This window comes from Eptatretus burgeri, chromosome 2 (genome assembly GCF_056783735.1).
Source record: "Eptatretus burgeri isolate ZD-2024b chromosome 2, Ebu_testis_v1, whole genome shotgun sequence".
In the NCBI taxonomy this organism is placed as follows: Eukaryota; Metazoa; Chordata; class Myxini; order Myxiniformes; family Myxinidae; genus Eptatretus; species Eptatretus burgeri.
Window position 1 is genome coordinate 133739016 of NC_140962.1, and position 21739 is coordinate 133760754.

Here is a 21739-nt window from a genome sequence, read left to right on the forward strand (position 1 = left end):
TCCCGACAAGTGCCCCAGTCCCTCCTGATAAGAAGCATTTCCATAACATGATGCTGCCAACACCATGCTTTACAATAGGGATGGTTTTCTTTGGGTGATGTGCTGTGTTGGGTTTGCGCCCAACGTAACATTTTGATGTTTCGGCAAAAAAAGTTCCATCATGGTTTCGTCAGACCATAAAACTTTTTGCCACATGGCTTCAGAATCTACGGAGTGTCTTTCTGCGTACCTCAAATGTGACTCAAGGTGGACTTTTTGGAGTATTGGCTTCCTTCTTGCCCCTCTACCGTACAGGCCAAACAAACAGATATTGTTATCACATGCACACAGTTACCAGTCTTTGCCATTGGCCCCTCTTTCTGATCAGTCGCCTCCATACTTGGTAATCCAGTTTGGAGGGACGGCCTGATCTCGGCAGGGTCTTGGTGGTACCATACGCCTTCCACTTCTTAATGATCGTCTTGACTGTACTCCAAGGGATATTCAAAGCCTTTTAAATATTTTTATACCCATCCCCTGATCTGGGTTTTTTCATAACTTTATCCCAGAGGTCTTTTGAAAGCTCCTTCATGCTCATGGTTGAGTCTTTGCTGTGAAATGCACTACCCAGTCGAGGAAACCTACAGGAACAGCTGATTTTGTTCTGAAATAATCTGAAACACTACAATTTAACACAGGTGGAGGCCAATTAACGTGATGTGTGATTTACAAGGTGATTGGTTACAGCTGAGCTAATTTACAATTACTATTATAAGGGGGGTGAATACTTGTCCAACGAAGATAATCTAGTTTTGTATATTGAATTAATTTCTTGATATTTGTGTAATTTGTTTTTCATTTGGAAGTTGTGGGTTACAATGTGTAAATAAAGGTGGAGAAAGTCTGATTTAATAGTATTTCATTCCAGACTATGAGGAAACAAAAGGTGAAAATTTTGAAAAGTGGTGTGAACTTTCTATTGGCACTGAACACTTCAAGGTTTGTCTTTATGAAATATGTCAGCGAAGTTCCCTGTTTTTTTTGTTTTTTTTTTGTGCAAATGTAACTTTTTGAAACCTGTCTACTTTCAAAAATTGACAATTATGTGTGATCATTAATAATCGTTTCCCCTTTCTGATAGACCAAATGTAGGCTCATGAAAGAGAGATCACAGAGGGTACAAAACACACAAGTGAGGTAAGTGTTAATGAGGATAGAAAACAACACAGGTAGGGCTGGAGGCGAACATTTCAAATATGTCTTTCAATCCTGGCACATGTCATACTCTCTGTCTCTGTCTCCCAAAATCCCCAAACTACTTACTCAACAATCCTCTTGAGGAAGTTCAGTCATTCAAACTTGTCTCACTGTCAGCCAGGATCTTTCTTCGGCAAACCACATTTCAAAGTTACCCTCCAAAGCCAGCCGCTAACTGGGCATCCTCCATCATTCAAAGTCCTTCCTTGGCACACCTGACCACCACCAAGGCCTTCATTCACAGCTTGATGGAGCACTGCACTCCCCTCTGGGCTGACTCCGCTGCCTCACATCTTGCTCAGCGTGACGCTGTGGAAACCAAGGCCTTTGAGATCAGTGGAATCTATCGCAATGAAGCTGAGTCAATGGGACTGAATCGCAGACAGGTCGGTGATCCCTCTGTCTTCTCCCGCCTCCTTTCTGGTCTTGCATCTCCTGTTCTCTCCGTACTCGACCCACCCCCAGGTTTATGCAGGATGCACATGGTCCACCATCAACGCATTTCTGGTGAAACTCCCAAAATCCAGAATCGTTGCTCACCTCCACTCATTTGTTCCTTTTTTTCTCTCACCTGTGGAACCAACTTCCACTCCACATTCTCTTCAAATCGCTTTCCTCCCTCCAGGTCTTCAGGACAGCTGTTCACCACCACCTCACATCATCCCCACCCAAAACCATGATCTCTTGTACTCTCCATTAACCCTCCCAAAACCCACCTCATTCAAAGTTTCCAGTTTTTCCTTCCTGTGAGTTTGTGTCTGTATCCATCTTGTCCACCTTGTGACCCCTACCCAAGTCCTCATTCGTCCAGGTCTCCCTCTAATTTGTCCCTCAACCCTGCTGTTTGTGCGTTTCACACCTCTCTTTCCACTGTTCCTTTGGTTCTGTTATGTCCTGATCCTTCCATCAGAAGGGCGTTAAGTCCGTGGACCCATCTACAAGCACTGATCATTGGTGGACATCAAAGTTCCCACGATGTCTTTTATAAACAGGAGGCAAGTTATCGCCGGCACCCTGATAAAATTCCAAATTCCTGCCTTGACTCATTGTTGACAAGGCAACAGCAAACTATCCAGCATAATCCTTGCCAAGAAAAATGCTTCAGCAGCATCGATGCTCCGTCACAAATACGGTAGATGATGGCTATTTATCATGTACGCAAATATGGCAAGATTTATGGACCCCCTCTCCGTTTCAACCACCCCTCCCCGTATGCTCCTTTCCTTCCCTTTGCCCTATTTACCCCAAAATGCACTATCCATTCCTTACTTCCATATCGACACCTTGCACTCCCTTACTCTAATCTGTTTCCCAAACTTTTTTTCCATTCTTTCCACACTCTTCCGCCATCCTTTTGCTCTCCCATAGTCTTCCCTTATCTTCCTTTTCTCAATTTAACTTTCTCGTTTGGTGCCCACCCTCATCCCCCCACACCCCTCAGTCTCCCACTTCCCCATCCACCCCACTCCCATCACCCCCGTGCACACGTATCAACAATGAGGCATCGATAACCCGTTTGATTACTTAATCCAATTTTCATTATTGACAGGAAATGTAGAATCCAACCACAAACCGTCAAAGAGGTGCCTTCCAGGCAAGGAGTAGAGGAGATTGGGACCATGCTCTGTGCAGAGCGTTGGTGCTGCTTAAGCAGTCTCCTTGGCTATTTGGCACAATCCTAGACGAGTCGCCACTACGGCACAGGATACCAGCAAGCTGGGCACTCATTTTGCCGACCTCGGAAGGGTGACAGGCAGAGTCAACCCCACCTGGTATTAATTCAACAGCTGAGCTGGATTTGAACTCAGGACCCTAGGATCCCAAGCCCACCACTCCAAACCATTAAGCCAACACCAGGCATCTTCCAGGCAAGGTGTTGCATCAAAGAGTATGCAGTCCTTCAGAGGGCACATCACGGCAGCTGTTAAATCTGCCACCACTCAATTCCCAATACATCCTTCAAAAAGAGTAGGACATTGAGTGATAACAACATGGCCCGATTTTTTTTTATTCCATGTATGCAGCATTATTGTGCCAAGCGATGATGAGAAAGTGTGCGTGTGGCTTCTTATAGATATCAAGGTCACTCCAATTTCCTTCACTGCCAAGGTCTAATGTTTTGCAGGATTGGTCCTCACTCATCCACCAAACAAGAGAACCCGTAACTGAAGAGTGATGCGACATAATTGGGATGGAACACTATTTTGGTTTCGCAATATGCAAGTTACAAATGCGATCTATAATTATCAGAAACCTGGACTATGCTGTTGTCCCTTATCGATCATGTATTTGGATTGTACCATGCAAACAAACAAACAAACAAACAAACAAACAAACAAATAAATAAATAAATAAATGAATGAATGAACAAACAAACAAACTTCAATCTTCTTTGTTTGTATGCGACACTAGGCTGCGGAGTAACATCATCGGCTGAGGGCGTGGCTGTGGCGCTGACGCCACGCCCACTGCTGGTTGGGAGAGTAATTTGGAATTTGGCCATGTTGCCGGCGATAGCTCGCCTACTCTTCAAGGACACCGTGGGATCTTTAATGTCCACTAACCAACGTCGGCAGATGGGACCCCTGTTTAACGTCCATCCGAGGGACGGCGCACACATTGACGAATCGCCCTGCCTGTGAAACACCGGGATGACAGTCTATAGCTGGGTCGGGATTCAAACCCAGGCTGGACAGCTTAGAGGCGAGTGTGCGTACCTACAGGCTCACCTGTGAGCCCTAACAGTTGAATAAAACTCAGGTGAAAACTTATGATTGGCAAAAATGTACCAACCACAGCAGGGAATGGATCGAAGTGCCAAATATACTGTTCCGGTTGTAAAGAATTAAACAAAATCAAATTTTTTTATTTTATTTTTTTTTTTTTAGTACTTTAACTTCATAGTGCTGTGCTGAAGGTTGAATCACTATCTCATTGGGCACTTCCAAGTCTCAAAATAAATAAATAAAAACACAATCTTCGATGATTTCGGAGGCAATAATGTTCATGTAAGTGATCGAAGGCTTTTGGAAGAGCAGTCGGACGATTGACAAGAAGATGAGGAAACATCAGTGTGCTTTTATATGACTCACAAGGACGGAAATAAACAATACACCAATCAACAATGACAGCATGTGGGATTTGAACCTTGGATCCCAGCGTCGCGAGCTGGGTGTTCAGATGGGAGTGCAAACACAGGCCAACGAGGTTATTTTTAATCATCATTGTCATGTTGAGTGTAAATCATAGGATGTGAAGAGCAAGTAAAGAGCATATAAGGAGTATATATATTGTACTATAATATGTACAATACTTCTAATATACATGTAGCATAATATCAAGTCAGAAACGGCAATGACTTGCAGCACAATCCTGCATCTGACTCCAACAACACACTAGAGACAGATAAGTGAGATATCAGAGAACATTAGTGAACAAGTTGTGGATGAAATAAAGAAGTCTCCATTGTTTGCCAATCAATTTGGATGAATCGACCGACGTCGCATTGCGCTCTCAGCTATTGGTGTTCGCACGATACATGGTTGAAGGAGGCTTGAAAGATGAGTTTCTTATTTGTAAGACTCTTGATGCCACCACAAAGGCTCAGGATGTGATGCAAATTGTTAACAATTTCCTTGAAGTACATGGTCTGGATTAGGTAAATCTTGTGGGTGCCGCCACTGATGGTGCACCTGCCATGCTGTGCTCAAGATCGGGTTTCCAAAACGTTGGTGAAACAGCGCGCTCCAATGGTAACCGGAGTTCATTGCTTCATTCGCAGAGAAGCTTTGGCATCAAAAACATTGCCTGATCAACTGACTGCCATTTCAAAAGAGTTGGTGAAGGTGGTGAATTCCATCAAATCATCAGCTCTGAACACCAGGCTGTTCAAAAGATTTTGCTTGGACATGGGTTCCGACTTTGATGTGAAGCTGTTCCACACTTCTGCACGGTGGTTGTCAGCAGGAAAGGTACTCAACCGAGTTTAACTGAGAGAGGAGTTGTATTTATTTCTCCAGGCTCAAGGGAAAGAGGAATTCCGAAAAGTGCTGACAGTCAAATTTAGAACGCCGATTTAACGTCCATCAAAGGAGGTGGTACAAGACGGAGAACAACCTGTCTGCGATGAAAAAGTGATAACACCCATAGACTCAGCTTCGTCGCGAAAGATTCCAATGATCTTGAAGGCCTTGGTTTCCATGGTGTCAAGCTGGGCAAGATGCGAGACAGGGGCGCCAGCCCAGAGGGGAGAGTGCAGTGCTTCATCAAGCTGCAGGTATGAAGCCCTTGTGGGTGGAAGGGAGTTCAGGTGTGCCGAAGAATGGCTTTGTATGACAGAGGATGCACAGTCGGCGGCTGGCTTTGGACAACTTTCAGATGTGGTTTGCCCAGGAAAGATCATGGCTGAACTTCCTCAAGAGGATCGTTTAGAAAGTAGGTAGGAGCGTTTGCCAGCTGGTCCTTTGTACAGACTGGGTATCCTCATGGGTATCTGGGTATCCCCCCCCCCCCATTGAAACACACCCTCTGGCATTCCCCAAACCCCCTTCCCCCTCCCAAACCACCAATCCTTTTGGTGCCTGTTATTGCATTTCTTTCCCTCTCCCGCCTCCTCTTTTCCTGGTCATTAATTCACTTGCTTATTGAGTCCAGCTTTGTCCCACTGGTCACTGGTGCAATGCCCTTCCTCTTCCAATTCCAAAAAATTTTGTTTTATGACTTGTATTACACAATTTGATTGATCTATTGATTTGTGAGCAACATGTGGCTGCTTGGCTGTGCCGTCGATGCAATTCCCCCTGTTACCAGTAAGCTGGTACTCATTCCGCTAACCTGAGTAGTATGACAGTCTGAGTCAACCCACCTGGTGTTAATTCACCAGCATTGAAGGGCTTGAACTCAAGACCCCCAAGATATTGAGCCAGCCACCCTAACTGTTAAACCAACAACAAGCTTATATAATCTGATGATTTATGTATTATTTTATATGATGTTCCATGGGAAACTCACTACTTGCTCGGCCTCTTTCTCATATGTATCCTCCAGGAAGTGTCCATATTGGGGCAGGATAGTCAATGCCACTCTCAAATAATAACAACAATGAAATATTTGCATTAGTGAAATCAGCAAGTGGCAATCGCTGACAGGTTAGGCTGACGTTTGCAAACGACGACGCACCGAGGTACAATAGGCATTGTATTAGAACTAGACTATTAAACTACAAGCAAGTCCTTGTCCTACAAGCAAAAATAACACAAACATCACAAAACACAGCGGGTGCAAACACCTCATTCAGTCTTATCTTCTGGAGCTCCTCTTCAGCTGCTGTGAGGGGACCAGGCATGGCACGTGCGCGCAAGTGTTTGCTGTACCCCTCATACGTCACATCATCCTGCAGAAGGTGCAAGCAGAGGGTAAGGCATTTGGAGACATGTAGACACATGAAAAAAAAAAAGGAAGTCGAGTATATGTTAGAGAGTCACCATGGTAGTGCCAAAAACTTCATCTTTGATGTGACCCACACCAAACTCTTGTTTGATGGTGGCACGAGTCGCAGCATACAGCATCTTCTGGCGGGTCTGCGGGGAAAAAAAATAGTTTTGTTTCTCGTTGCTTTGTGACAGGCAGTGTAACAGGCCACAACCGATACCCGAGAAAGCGAGAAACCTAAACATTGTGCACAACTGGACCGTTTAATGGCAAGAACAATGGATTAAATCAGCAGGACGTTGAATGAGGTATTCCAACTGCCGGGGGGGGGGGGGGTGGGGGGAAGTAAGGAGAAGCTGACATTTCTGGCGTTAACCCTTCATCTTAATGAAAGAGAGGGACGAAGGGTTCACGCTCCGTCTCTCTGCACCTGCATGCGCGTCTGTTCATTATCCTTCGCCGCATCTCCTGCTCATCCTAAAATCATGACTACCGAGTTTCCCACTATTGCAAGGACAACACATGCATACCGAGTCACGAAAAAAAAACGTGTGTAACCAACGCAGGCCAGGCCGGCACAGGAATCAAATCACAACATCGAGATGTTGCCGAAAGCAATACCGGCGAGTTTTCGGGAGACCAGGAGATGAAAAGCCACTCGTAACCCAAGGCGTTGCGCGAGTCGAGGCGGAACAGGAGATAGGTCGGCTGATTCTCTTGTAGCTCGGACACCACCATAGTTTGGTAGTCATGATGCCATGAACCAGAAGGCTTTTTCTGCTTTCCCAACACTAACCTCTCTGTAGGAAAAGAGCCATGGGAGTGCTTTACGGAGAAGCTGCTTGGCTGGAAGGTACTAGGACATACGTACTGTAATCCCCTTTAAGCAGGGGTATTGAAAAATCATCTCACATTGCATTCACCATCAAGGATAGCCAAATCTAAGCTTTGGAAAGAGCAATATGGTTTAAAATGGAACCAAAACATAACGCTTGGCGAGAGAAAGCAGATAATTTGAAAGTAAACAAGTTAAAGTGGTAACTTCAACATCACAGTTCTCACCGTTTTCGATGGAGACCTTGATGAGACGGACGTTCCCATTGTGTGCCTTCACAAACACCTCCTTGAGGTCCGGTATTGCTAACAACATCAGGAACATGGTGATAGGCCAAACAGTCAGTCCAAGGCATAAGCAGGTCACAACAAGCCAAATACAGTGCCGAGTGAGCCGGAGGTGACTTGAAGATCAGATCAAATCTCCCGTGTTCTCAATCACAGTTAGCGCAGGCCAGCTTAGAAAATACGAGAACGGTCGAGAATGAGAAGAATTGACAATTCGTTACAGGGTTATGATCACAAGAAGCTGTGACGACGAAGCGGATGAGTAAGGGCGCACAACACCAGGAGGGCAACTAAATTTAACGTTATGACGACCTAATTCCACCCCAGCTAAATATAAGCCTTGACATCATAAACGAGTGCCCGTTATTGAGCTTTGATGAAAAGACAACCAAGTTTTTGGAAATTTCACAACATAAATTGTTGAGGAACTGGTAGCGGCGCAAAAACACCGATTCAAATCAGCAAAGTCCGAGGGAAACAAAAATATCAGTCGCGATAACGTTTTTGTTGCCACTCACAAGACCATGCTCGTTTATGCAACGAGACAGAGACAAACACCATATGTCGGGGCAAGTACATTTGGCAATATTATTGTACTTTTTTCCATTAATTATTTGAAGACTGGTAATAAATGGGAAAATGAGCAGAGCATGTGCGAATTGAGCGTGCGATCGGAGCATCATGAGCTGTGCTCAGATGGGAAGTTCACAAAGGTAACCTCAAATTGGCCGGATTTGTTTCCTCTCTCTCTCTCTCATTTCTGCACCAAATGGAAAGTGACGGTGACAAAGGGCAGCGGGAAAAAGGAAAAACTCGGTGAACAAAGGCATCCGGGACAAGCCAGCCACTTAGGCTGTGCTTCGAATATTAAAGGGGCTCGAGTGAAAGGGAAGGGGACGGTGGAGGACCGTGTGAAGTCACGTGAAATGCACTAAGCCAAAGCTTAGCTCACTTCCTCAAAACTTTCAACATCAAGGCAATCAGATCCACGTTTCTTTCATGACTTGGAAAAACACAACGGAGGTTTCCTGCCTGGAATAGGATGCACACAAGATGATAATTTAGGTAAAAAAATTTTTTTTTTTTACAGTGACAATAGGCTCTGAATGGATGAGCTGTACATACGTACTATATAATCACAGATAGAACAAAGACATGAGTAGGGGGTGCAGAGCGGTGTCAATATGCACACTCGTTTCCCAGCTGTCAAGCCTGGGTTTGAATCCCGCTCAAAACTGACATCCTGAGGTTTCGCATACATGGCGATGCATCAATGTGTATGCCGTCCATCTGAAGGACGTTCAAACAGGAGGATCCATCTGCCAGCTCTGGTCGTTCGTCGACGCTAAAAATCCAATGATGTCTTTTGTGAAGAGTGAATGAGTCATCATTGACACCATGGAACAAATTCCAAAGTTCTACCGCCTGCAGTTGAACATCAGGCCTGGCCAGCCTATTCGTGAAAGACTTGGGTAAAAACTTTCCCTGTCAATCCTATGAGAAGGTGGGAATAATTATTAGAGTTACTTTTTTTTTTTAAAGTAGTAACTAGAGAGTTCATAGAACACCTGATGGAGCACAGTCTTGAGAAAAGGGGCACGGCAGGGTTTGCAAACAGCAAATTTGTTTCATCGAGATGATGTAAAATGCCCTAATATTTTGTCCAAGTACTGCCAAACAAAAGATTTTGAAAATGCCAAAAAAGACGATTTGTGTTGTACAGTGTTCGAGTGTATAATTCAATTGAAATAAAAGATTTTAAGGGTTGTAGAGAAAAAAAAAAATTCTGATGTTTACAGCCCATTGATGCAGCGGCTGTACCACGACCTTCGTAAACACGTTCCGTTCGTTCTTCATGCCCGTTTGTGTCCTTTAAAATAGGAAGTTTCCTGTTTGGAATGATTTTCAATTTGGTTTCACTGCCAGGCAGACAGACAGAGTCAAAATATTATCTTGATCACTCCTCTCTGTTCATGCGTGATCGGGCGACAAGTTCAGAGCCAAGGTATTTCTAAACTACAGAATCACAAGGACATGAAGAGGTAACGGACAAGTAGGCTACGGACAGTAAATGAGACTTCAACCTGGTTTTCCATAACCACGAGCCATCGATTCCCATGAAGCATGTGCTCTGCAGGAGAAGACAAACTCCTCAATGTTTGTCATCCCAATGGCATTCAGTGAATGAGAGAAACCAAGTTTGAACAGGTCACCAATTTGACTGAAACGCTGAATGTTTACAAAAACAAACTTTTATCTGATAAGAATAAACATATTTGTTGAAATAAAAAGATTAAGATTCCGTGAATAACTAGAAGGGCACTCGGTGGAGCGCATACCTCCGCCACGCAATGCCTGATCCACAAGAACATATCGGGCCCAATACATTTTTGAGATATCGTGCTCCATATCGTGTTTTAGCCCATCTCTCAATGGTGAAGATTCGCTTAAAAAATTTTTTATTGGATCCGCATTCGGATCTTCACCAAAATTGAACCAATTCTTCCTCGTCACACACCCAACCTGTCCACAAAATTCCATCCGAGTCCACCAAGTTTTGTCCGAATCCGTCCACAACTTTTTTGAGATATCGTGCTATATATCGTTTTTGGCCCCGTCTCTCAATGGTGAAGAATCACTCAAAAAATTCTAGTAGTCAGATCCGCATTTTCACCAAAATCTAAACAATTCGTCCTTGTCGCACACCCAACCTTGTCCACAAAATTCCATCCGAATCCGTCCTCAACATTTTTGAGATGTCCTGCACACAAACAGACAGATGGATGTAAACATAACCTCCTTCCACCTTCGGTGGTGGAGGTAAATATGAATTTATACATTTTCTTCAAAGCGAGTACGTTTCCGGTTTCCCAACCAAACCTGAAGATAAATGGCGACGAAAGAAACTTTCATTATGACCTTATGTGACGAGGTGCTCACAAACAATAAATGAGGTTTCCCCGACTCCGTAAGTTATGTAGTGGCACTCCTTACGGCGGCGGCTCACCGAGGAAGGGCCACGCTACACGCATGCACAATATGCTCAAAACAAGTACATGGTGTTCCAGGTGAAACGCCATGATGTTGCACTCGAGCCGATTACCAGGGGGGTTTGATCGAGATGTTTAAAATAATAAAGGGTATTGAGAAAATAACTGCAGAAGAGTTTTTCAGCAGAAAAGACAGTGACCAGGGGTTATCAACCGAGAGGAAATACTAGGAGAGTTAGGACAGTGTTCGGGCAGGGGTCTTTCAGTCAGAAAGTAATTCATGCGTGGAATGGTCTCCCTGGAAAGGTAGTGGCAGCAGAAAGTTATTTATCTGGATCCGTCAAGTGGTGTCCGATTTCTGGTGACATTCATGATCAGGTTTCTCAAAACATCCCTATCCTGCACTGGTTCGCGAAGCTCTGGAAGAGACAGCAATCTCTGGCACAGAAGGTGGACGGAGGTTATGTTTTCACCCCTGTCTGTCTGTCTGTTTCGTACTTGGCAATTTTTATATATTTTAATTTTTTGACAAGTATGTTGATCGCTTCCATTTGTTTGTCTGTCTGCTCACCTTTAAATCACCTACAGGTCACAATTTTAAACTGATCTTCCCAAAACTTCACCAAATGGTACGGTTGGTGGTGTGACAGAATCCTATTTATTTGTGAGGTCAAATGGACAATAATAGGAGGAGTCATCATAAACAAACAAAAGGTCATCATCGGCCAAAGGTCAACAACTTTTTTGAATTTCTAAAATCCTCAATTTTCATCTGATTAACTTGAAATTTGAAGATAGTTTGCATATCAGTGGTCACTGAATTCAACCACCAACTATTTTTGAGGTCAACATAGGCCTGGATTTCTAAAGTCATCAATTTTCATCCAATTGACTTGAAATTTGAACAGGCTTTTCATATCAGCTCATTGAATACAACCACCAATTATTTTTGAGCTCAGCACGTGCTAAAAAGTCATCATAGGCCAAATGGTCAACAACTTAGGTGCAAATTCTAAAATCCTCAATTTTCATCCAATTGACTTGAAATTTGAACATCATTTGCACATCACAACAATGAAATGGACCAATTCTTTTTAAAGGTCAAAAGGTCAACGTAGGCCTAATTTATAAAATAGGGCCAAAAACTATAAATCTAATCATATATATATGCCTGGTGTTGGCTTAATGGTTAAGGTAGTGGGCTTGGGATCCTAGGGTCCTGAGTTCAAATCCCGCTCAGCTGTTGAATTAACACCAGGTGGGGTTGACTCTGCCTGTCATCCTTCCGAGGTCGGCAAAATGAGTGCCAGCATGCTGGTATACTGTGTCGGAGTGGCGACCCGTCCAGGATTGTTCCCAATAGCCAAGGAGACTGCTTCGGCGGCACCAACGCTCTGCACAGAGTATGGTCCTAATGGATGGATGGATATATATATATATATATATATATATATATATATATACATACATATATATACATACATATATATACATACATATAGATAAATATACACACCCACTCATTATATCTTAAAAAATTGTGGACGAGTTATGACAAAACTAAGTGGATGAGTTGGTTAAGTGACAAGAACAGGTGGGATACAAAACATGAACTGTTCAACCTGGCGGAGGTATGCGCTCCACCGAGCGCCGTTCTAATTTGTTCTGTTTTGTCAAGTGTCGCTCCATGACTGTGTGTCTGTCTGTGTCTGTCTGACAAGGCCATAATGCCTTTGAGCTACTGTTGTTGTTGGATGCAAAGGGCATTTCACTGTTTTTAATACTCCCTGCATGCTGTTGCTGTTGTTGTGATTTTTCATGCCTTCCGACACCTGCCATCAGGCCCTATCTCTCACCTTTACAGTTTTAACCTATTTTCTGTGACTCGAGTTGACACACTTAACTTGACTGCAGAAATATCCTGATTGGTTAAAAGTTAACTCAACATCATTTTGTTGAGTTTTGTTTTCAAGGGGGGGGGGGGGTGGGGTGGTGATCATGGTAGGGAGTTAGGGGCCATGGGATCTTTGGAATGATTTGAGTGATTACAACCAGAATTAGCACCCATAATGGAGGGGGTAGTAATTGTAGAGGGAGGAAGTGAGGGAGAGGGAAGGAGTTTCTAATCGTGGTCTGCCTATCCACATCCGTGCTTTGGGCAGCAGTGCATCCAAACTTGGCTTGCATAATGGAAGCCCCAGGCAGGACTTTTAGTGAAAAAAATGATTTTATTACACTTTATAGATTTTCTGATTTCGAGGGTATTTGGAACAGGGGAGAGGGGGATCTCTGTAACGGCTTGAATGGTTGCCACCAAACTGCATGTTAGGGATAACATAGGCCCCATGGGGGTTAATGATAAAACAAATGAAGTTAGGAGGTTTAATCGATTTTGAAATTTAAGGGGGGGGGGAGAGGGGAGATTTGGAAGAGGGGAAAAGTTAATCTACTTCACGGCTATAATTGATCAAAACAAAATTTTTCAAGGATGGTGGAGATCCCATGTAGAGGAGAATATAGAGGGGGGCTGGAGCTTTTGGAAAAGGGATTGGGGTCAGTTGTGTTCATTGTGCAGAGAACAGTGGATGGGGGACACAACACATGGACAAGTGCTTGCAACTTGTCCTTTCATGAACACAAATCTTTACATTTTCCTTTGTATAATGGTACTAGCTTGATTAATAATGGATGTGTAAAGTTATGGCATTTCATCTGGGACACCCTGAAAAGGTCAGACCTAAGTAATGACGACTTACTGTTGTGACAGCATCCTGGCCACGCTTACCCTCAGCACACACCGGTAGAACGATGGATCACAATAAGGTCTTTGCAAGAGTGGATCCAAGTAGAAGTAATCATTATGTGGAATGACGTGCTGTTTTATGATAATTATCATGAGGGTATATGTGTATACCTGGTGTTGGCTTAATGGTTAGGGTGGTGGGCTTGGGATCAAAGGATCCTGAGTTCAAATCCCACTCGGCTGTTGAATTAATACCAGGTGGGGTTGACTCTGCCTGTCGTCCTTCCGCGGTCGGCAAAATGAGTGCCAGCTTGTTGGTATCCCGTGTTGGAGTGGCGACCCATCCGGAATTGTGCTCAATAGCCAAGGAGACTGCTTAGGCAGCACCATCGCTCTGCACAGAGTATGGTCCCAATGGATGGTATAGAAATATGTATGTATGTATGTATGTATGTATGTATGTATGTATGTATGTATGTGTGTGTGTGTGTGTGTGTGTGTGTGTGTGTGTGTGTGTGTGTGTGTGTGTGTGTGTGTGTGTGTGTGTGTGTGTGTGTGTGTGTGTGTGTGTGTGTGTGTGTGTGTGAGAGACAGACAAATTAACCGAGACAGGCAATTCGTAATATCAAGGTGTGTTTCAAGACATTCTGTTTTTGCAGCGTTGCAGTCCACTCTGTTCACACAATGAAATGTATCTTGTAGTTCAGCTTTGCTGTGCTGTGGATCGTGCGGATGTGTAAGGAATTTTTCCCAAGCTTTGTTGTTTTACACATCCAATCAGCATGTGCTTGTGTGCAGGGCAAATCAATGCAAAAAGGACCATTATTACAGCTCTTCCTTTGTCTTTGGGTCAAATTTGTTTCAAGACATTTCAACGAAGAACATACATGGGTCAATGATAGTGGGAAAGGATATGGTTTGAATGCATTTTTTGTGGGGGGGGGGGGGAAGCACAAGTACTGCAACCCTGCCGAAAAGAAAATCTGTGCAAATGCTCCCTCTATCCCTCCCCCTCCACCACACTTCCACCCCCACCCTTTCTAAAATCCTGAATTCACCTCAACCTTGCGTTTAACTGTTAAATATGGGCTTATTCAGTTCAACTTCTGCTACATTAAAAACAAGAAAAAGAGCAATCGGAGATTGTAGACCCTCGCCAGGACTTCTTTTGAGTGGTGTATTTTTTTATAGGTTTTTGGGTAAATCCAATATGGCTGCCAAACCCTGTGACCTATGACATCATATGTGTGAACCTTTTGTTCCTCATGGACAGGTAATCATACGTGTAAAGTTTCATTCAGCCACTTCCGAGAAGAAGATTTTTGAAGGTTTAACAAAAAAAAAAAAAACAATATGGCTGCCGAATCACATGACCGATGACGTCATCTTTTTTCTGTGGACCATTTTATCCCGAGATGACCCTCAAAATTTTTCATACTGATTGGATGTGATGTTTTACATATGCAATTATGATGTCACCATGAAGGCACCTATGACATCATCAACAAACAAACAAACAAAAAAAATCACACATTCTCCATGAGTGGTATTTGCTTTGTACCAAGTTTCAACTTTTTTCCTTGGTGCGGTTTCAGAGATACAAAGGTCCAAAGTTTATTCCAATATGACTGCCTCAACACCACGTGACCTATGACATCATAATTATCATTACAACATTCTATACGCGTAGTCTCACCAATGGTGAAAATTTCCTCTAAATCCGACAAGCGGTTGCGGAGAAAAACACGAATGTTCTGTGCGGACAAACAAACCAACAAACGGACCCAAATGCAATACCCTCTCCTTTCGCGAGGGTAACAAGTGTTGCACAAGCATACTTATTGATGCTGCCAAGAGGTTTTTGGTGTTTATGCGTCTTCTGCATGGAAATCCTAACATGTGATTGTAATTGGCATATTTGGCAGAACATTTATTTGGGCTCGGTTGCAAGTTAGTGTCAGTGTGCTGCCTGTTAAAACACGTTCGACTACATCATGGTAAAGCTAATGGGGTATATTAGGTTGTATTGTATTCACAAGGAGGTAAATTATAAATCAAAAGAGGTAGTATGACCACGACAGGAATTTCGTGAGACCACATCTAGGATATGGTGTACAGAAAATGGTCACCACATCAGAGAGAGAGAGAGAGACAGAGAGAGACAGAGAGAGACAGAGAGAGAGACAGAGAGAGAGACAGAGAGAGAGACAGAGAGAGAGACAGAGAGAGAGAGAGAGAGAGAGAGAGAGAGAGAGAGAGAGAGAGAGAGTGAGAGAGAGAGAGAGTGAGAGAGTGAGAGACAGAGAGAGAGAGAGAGAGAGAGAGAGAGAGAGAGAGAGAGAGAGAGAGAGAGAGAGAGAGAGAGACAGAGAGAGAGAGACAGAGAGAGAGAGACAGAGAGAGACAGAGACAGAGACAGAGACAGAGACAGAGACAGAGACAGAGACAGAGACAGAGACAGAGACAGAGAGAGAGACAGAGACAGAGAGAGAGGAGAGAGAGAGAGACAGAGAGAGAGACAGAGAGAGAGAGAGACAGAGAGAGACAGAGAGAGACAGAGAGAGACAGAGAGAGACAGAGAGAGACAGAGAGAGACAGAGAGAGACAGAGAGAGACAGAGACAGAGACAGAGACAGAGACAGAGACAGAGACAGAGACAGAGGCAGAGACAGAGAGAGAGGAGAGAGAGAGAGACAGAGAGAGAGACAGAGAGAGAGACAGAGAGAGAGACAGAGACAGAGACAGAGACAGAGACAGAGACAGAGACAGAGACAGAGACAGAGACAGAGACAGAGACAGAGACAGAGACAGAGACAGAGACAGAGACAGAGACAGAGACAGAGACAGAGAGAGAGACAGAGAGAGAGAGAGAGAGAGAGAGAGAGAGAGAGAGAGAGAATGGCGAGAGAGAGAGAGAGAGACAGAGAGAGAGACAGACAGAGAGAGAGACAGAGACAGAGACAGAGACAGAGACAGAGACAGAGACAGAGACAGAGACAGAGACAGAGACAGAGACAGAGACAGAGACAGAGACAGAGACAGAGACAGAGAGAGAGAGAGAGAGAGAGAGAGAGAGAGAGAGAGAGAGAGAGAGAGAGAGAGAGAGAGAGAGAGAGAGAGAGAGAGAGAGAGAGAGAGAGATCAGCGTAAAGTGACTCAATTGATTCCGGGCCAAGCTAGACTAAGTTACGGGGAGCGGCTGAAAGAGACAGGACTTTATACATTAGAAAGGAGGTGAATACGAGGGGATCTGATAGAGATGTTGCAGAAAATTAAGGGTATCAGAGACAACAATAAGTGTAGAAGAGCTTTCAGCACAGACAGTGACAGGACCAAAGGCCACAGTTTTGAAATAAATAAATAAAAAAGGAGGAGAGTTAGGATATTAATAAGTCAAAGGTCTTTCATTCAGAGTACTTGATGCATGGAATGGTCTCCCTGGAATGGAAGTGGCAGGAGAAACAGTTGATAGTTTTAAACTGGAATTCGATAGGTACTGTACTTAGATAGATTGTGGATATGGGCATGGGTTATATGGACATTGGCAGGACTGGTCAGGAGCTTGGGTATGGATGAGTCATTCCCCACCTCCCCCCCCCCCATCCATCCCCCAACCCACATAAAAGAAAGCAAATAATAAAAATGATAATATTTTATACGTGAAGGTGAGTCAACAAATAAAGTGAACTTTACTGTCACTAAGTACTTTATGTAAAGCAATTTTATTCTGCACCATATTACAGGAGCAAGTGCGAGACATTTGTTAACCAGTTGGTACCTGATTTCTCCGAATGTGGCGCTAAGTAATCGTGCCGTAAAGATGGCTTCCTTACTGCAAGAGTACACAGTTATGGAACAGGGAGGAATCAGGTTTTTCTTTACTTATGGTGTCAAACTATGCGGCATTCTTAGAATATGGTACGAACTGTGTGTTAAGGGAAAAATTTGCATGCATTGGGTGAATGGGTTTGAAAGTAACCAGATAGACGATTCCTCTGTGATAGCAGACAATGGTCACCCAAGCCATTGTCAATCGCATACACTTCGTGCTTCCTTTTCAGATATTTTTAGCATAGCACATTTTTTTTTCCTACAGAATATACATCTTTCTTGTAATGTGTTCACAAAATAAATGTTGTGCAAAAAATATTAAATCATGTGAAAATGACACAGAATTGTATACAAATACTTAAATAGGGGAGGAAAGGTCGTATTTTATGGTAATTCCATTGGAATAAGGTAAGTACTGAACGTACAGTGCCGAGAGAAAGATCTACACCCCCTTTCAAAATCCTCACCTTTTGTTGCCTTCTAGCCTAAAATTAAATTGCGTTAAAACAGACTTTTCCCACCTTTATTTACACATCGTAACCCACAACTTCCAAGTGAAAAACACATTTTATTAATTTCAGAAAATTAATTTAAAATATAAAAATATAATATTTTGGTCTGACGTGTCCACCCCCCTTGTAATAGCAAATTTGTAAATTAGCTCAGGTGTAACCAATCACCTTAAAAAAAAAAATCACACACCAAGTTAATTGGCCTCCACCTGGGTTAAATTGTCATGTTTCAGATTATTTCAGAATAAAATCACCTGTTCCTGTAGGTTTCCTCTGCTGGGGAGAGCATTTCACAGCAAAAACTCAACCATGAGCATGAAGGAGCTTTCAAAAGATCTCCGGGATAAAGTTTTGGAAAGGTACAGATCAGGGGATGGGTATAAAAATATTTCGAAGGCTTCGAATATCCCTTGAAGCAGAGTCACGACAATCATTAAGAAGTGGAAGGCGTATGGTACCACCAAGACCCTGCCTAGATCAGGCCGTCCCTCCAAACTGGATGACCAAGCAAGGAGGAGAATGATCAGAAAGAGGGGCCAATGGCAACTTTTAAAGAGCTACAAACCTTTATGGCAAAGACTAGTAACTGTGTACATGTGATAATATCCCAAGCACTCCATCTGGCAAGAAGGAAGCCATTACTCAAAAAGTCCATCGTGAGTCCCGTTTGAGGTACGCAGAAAAACACTCCGGAGATTCTGAAGCCATGTGGCAAAAAGTTTTGTGGTCTGACGAAGCCATGTTGTAACTTTTGTTGCCGAAACATCAAAATGTTACGTTATGCGCAAACCCAACACAGCACATCACCCAAAGAACACCATCCCTATTGTGAAGCATGGTAGCGGAATCATCATGTTAATGGAGACGTTTCTCATCAGCAGGGACTGGGGCACTTGTCAGGATAGAAGGGAAAATGGATGGGGTAAAATTCAGAAAAATCCGAGAGAAAAACCTGCTGCTCTCTTCAAGAAAGCTGAAATTTGGACTGAAGTTCACCTTTCAGCATGACGACGACCCGAAGCACACAGCCAAAGCTACACTGTAGTGGCGAAGAAACAAAAAGATAAATGTCCTTGAATGGCCCAGTCAGAGTGTTGACCTAAACCCAATCGAAAATCAGAAGCATGACTTGAAGATTGGTGTCCATCAACGCTTCCCATGCAACTTGTTGAAACGGAAGACCAAGAAAGAACCCGAAGAAGTAACGAGGAACGATCGAGTCATCAGGAGGAACCTGGATAGGATTCAGGTTTCAGCCACAAGTCCACAACCCTCAAACCCATCCAGGTGCAGTCAAATGAGCCTTACAGAAAAAAAAAAAATTTTTCAGCAAGAATGCACTTCTCCTTCGATACATCGATAAAGAAAGATAGCAATAGAGAGTCAAAGAGATGAAAGAGAAGAAAAGGAAAGAATTACAGTGAATAAAGTCAATTGTGGAAATAAATTTTTTGACTGAGCTTGAACAGTTTTGCACACAAGAATGGGCAAACGTTTCACACTCAAGGTGTGCAAAGATGGTGGAGACCAATCCAGACAGACTCAGCTGTAATGGCTGTCAAAGTTGCTTCCACCAAATATTAACTCAGAGTGGAAACTTATGCAACCAAGATATTCCATGAGCAAAATGTAACGACAATGACGAGATATTCTATGACGACTATGATTAAAGCAAAATGTATCGACCAATCAGTAACATGCATTCAACAGCCAATCAGCACCTCGCAACAATTAGCCAATTGGGGGGAGGGGGTGGTGAGGAATTGTTATAAAAGCTGGATTTATTAATTCCAGTTACTTCCTCCTGTCGATGGGTGAAGGAAGCATGCTGCCTGAAACGTCGTGGCCTACAATCTTTTTTTTTACTTTGGAGTTAATTTCCTTTTTAAAGTATAAACAATGTAAATAGCTCATTTAAGAGCTCATACATGGTGAAAACCCCCAAACCTTTTAACTTATTCTAGTTGTTCCAGCATGGAAACTTTTAAACAGTACTCAAGATATTCTCGTTTTGGATTTTTAATTTATTTTTCTGAATTTGTAGAATTTGCTTTTCACTTGGAAGTTGTGGGTTACGATGTGTAAATAAAGGTGGGAAAAGTCTGAATTAAGTAATTTAATCCCAGGCTACAAGGCAACAAAAGGTGAGGATTTTGAAAGGGGCACTGTACATGTGCATGTATGTCAGTACATAATATGTGTATGTGTACACACGCGAGCATTCAATGAAAAATATGAATTTACCCAAGGATTCTATGATGCGACAACATAACAGTCCTCGAAAACAATCCCGACATAGAACGGCACTTGGTGGAGCGCATACCTCTGCCAGGCTGAACAGTTCACGTTTTGTATTGCATCGACAAGCCGAATCTGGATCCGGACCTGAACCACAATCAAATTGGCTTGTTCTTGTTTCCCATCCAACAAATCCACCTAATTTTGTCATATGTTGTTTTTGGTCCCATCTCTCAGTGGTGAACTATAATCACTTGAAATATATTGTGATTAATTCTCGTATCGGGATCTGGATTTTCTCCGGAATTGAATCAATTTGGCCGCGTCAAACACCAAACATGTCCACCGAGTTTTGTCCGAATCCGTCCATAATTTGAGATATAGTGCTGTGTATCGTTTTTGGCGCTGCCTCTCAATGTTAAAGAATCACTTAAAATTTTCAGGATCTGAATCCAGATCTTTACCCAAATCTAATCAATTCATCCGTGTAGCACACCCAACCAGTCCATCAAATTTCATCTGAATCTGCCCACAACATTTTGAGATCTCCTGCACAAAACAAAGACAGACAGACAGGGGTGAAAACATGACCTCCGTCCATCTTTGGTGGGCAGAGGTACAACAAGCTCAAATGAGCTAAGATCCTCGTACTCTGAATGATGACGTCATAAAAACGAATATGACGTCATTGTGATGTATCAGGTTTGCGATAAATTATCCGTGCTAATGCCCGGCTTGATTCCCGCAAACAAAATTCAAACAGCTTGCCTAGTTTCGGAGATAATGGTACAGGCGATTTTCCATTAGCGGCGATATTATGACGTCATCTTTTTTTTCTAGAAAGAATTTCCAAAATCGGAGATGGTTACTGCCGGCGCGCGGGCTTTCTGCATATACGTGGCAAGTTTCACGAAGATCCGATGAAAACTCTGGGTTGTGAAACAAAAAATGTCAAAAAATAGGAATGACGTCATAGTGATGCATCATATGTGCGGTAATTAATCTCTGCTAATGCCCTGTTCGATTCCCACAAACAGAATTCAAAAAGTTTGCCTAGTTTCGGAGATAATTTTTTAGGCTATTTCCATTAGCGGAGATATTTTGACGTCATAACTTTTTTTCTAGGAGGAATTTTCAAAATCGGAGATGTGGCGGAGGTAACATTAACCCTATTCAATTTAGTCATGTAACCCAAATCCTTTCAACTTTTTGGCCTTGGCTCACTCAACTTTGTGAAGTTGTTTTAAAATGGAAATACCAGGTCTTTCTGAAAAGGTAACTCGAGACGAGCCTTTGTCGTGTGAAAATCCCCCGAGGAGCCCTCACCTCTTCTCAAGCTATGTTCTTACCTGCCTTCCTAAGGATGACAGGATGGTCTAGACTCTAGACCCTCGAGGTACACAAACTCGCATCTGAGCTGTCTAGCCCGAGTTTGAATCCCGACCCAGCGACAAACCGTCATCCCGGTGTTTCACAGACTGGGTGATTCATCAGTGTGTGCAGTCCCTTGGATAGAGATTAAACTGGCTGTCCCGTCTGCCGGCATTAGTTGGTGTACCTTAAAGATCTCACGGTGTCCTTCGTGAAGAGTAGGCGAGATATCACCGATTGCATGAACAAACTCCAAATTCCTGACC

At 43.2% G+C, this 21739-nt stretch overlaps 1 protein-coding gene across 2 annotated transcripts in view; it reads right to left on the reverse strand.

The window, feature by feature from the left end:
• The window catches only part of LOC147033194 (twinfilin-1-like), a 63515-nt gene that overhangs the window by 11682 nt on the left and 30094 nt on the right, over positions 1 to 21739 (reverse strand). For both annotated transcript variants that reach the window (XM_085871320.1, XM_085871319.1), the window contains exons 2-5: positions 7729 to 7806; positions 7288 to 7466; positions 6720 to 6815; positions 6524 to 6628 (exon numbers count right to left, since the gene is read on the reverse strand). In XM_085871320.1, coding sequence (XP_085727446.1) covers positions 6524 to 6628; positions 6720 to 6815; positions 7288 to 7466; positions 7729 to 7806 — 458 coding nt within the window. The remainder of the gene's footprint in view (positions 1 to 6523; positions 6629 to 6719; positions 6816 to 7287; positions 7467 to 7728; positions 7807 to 21739) is intronic.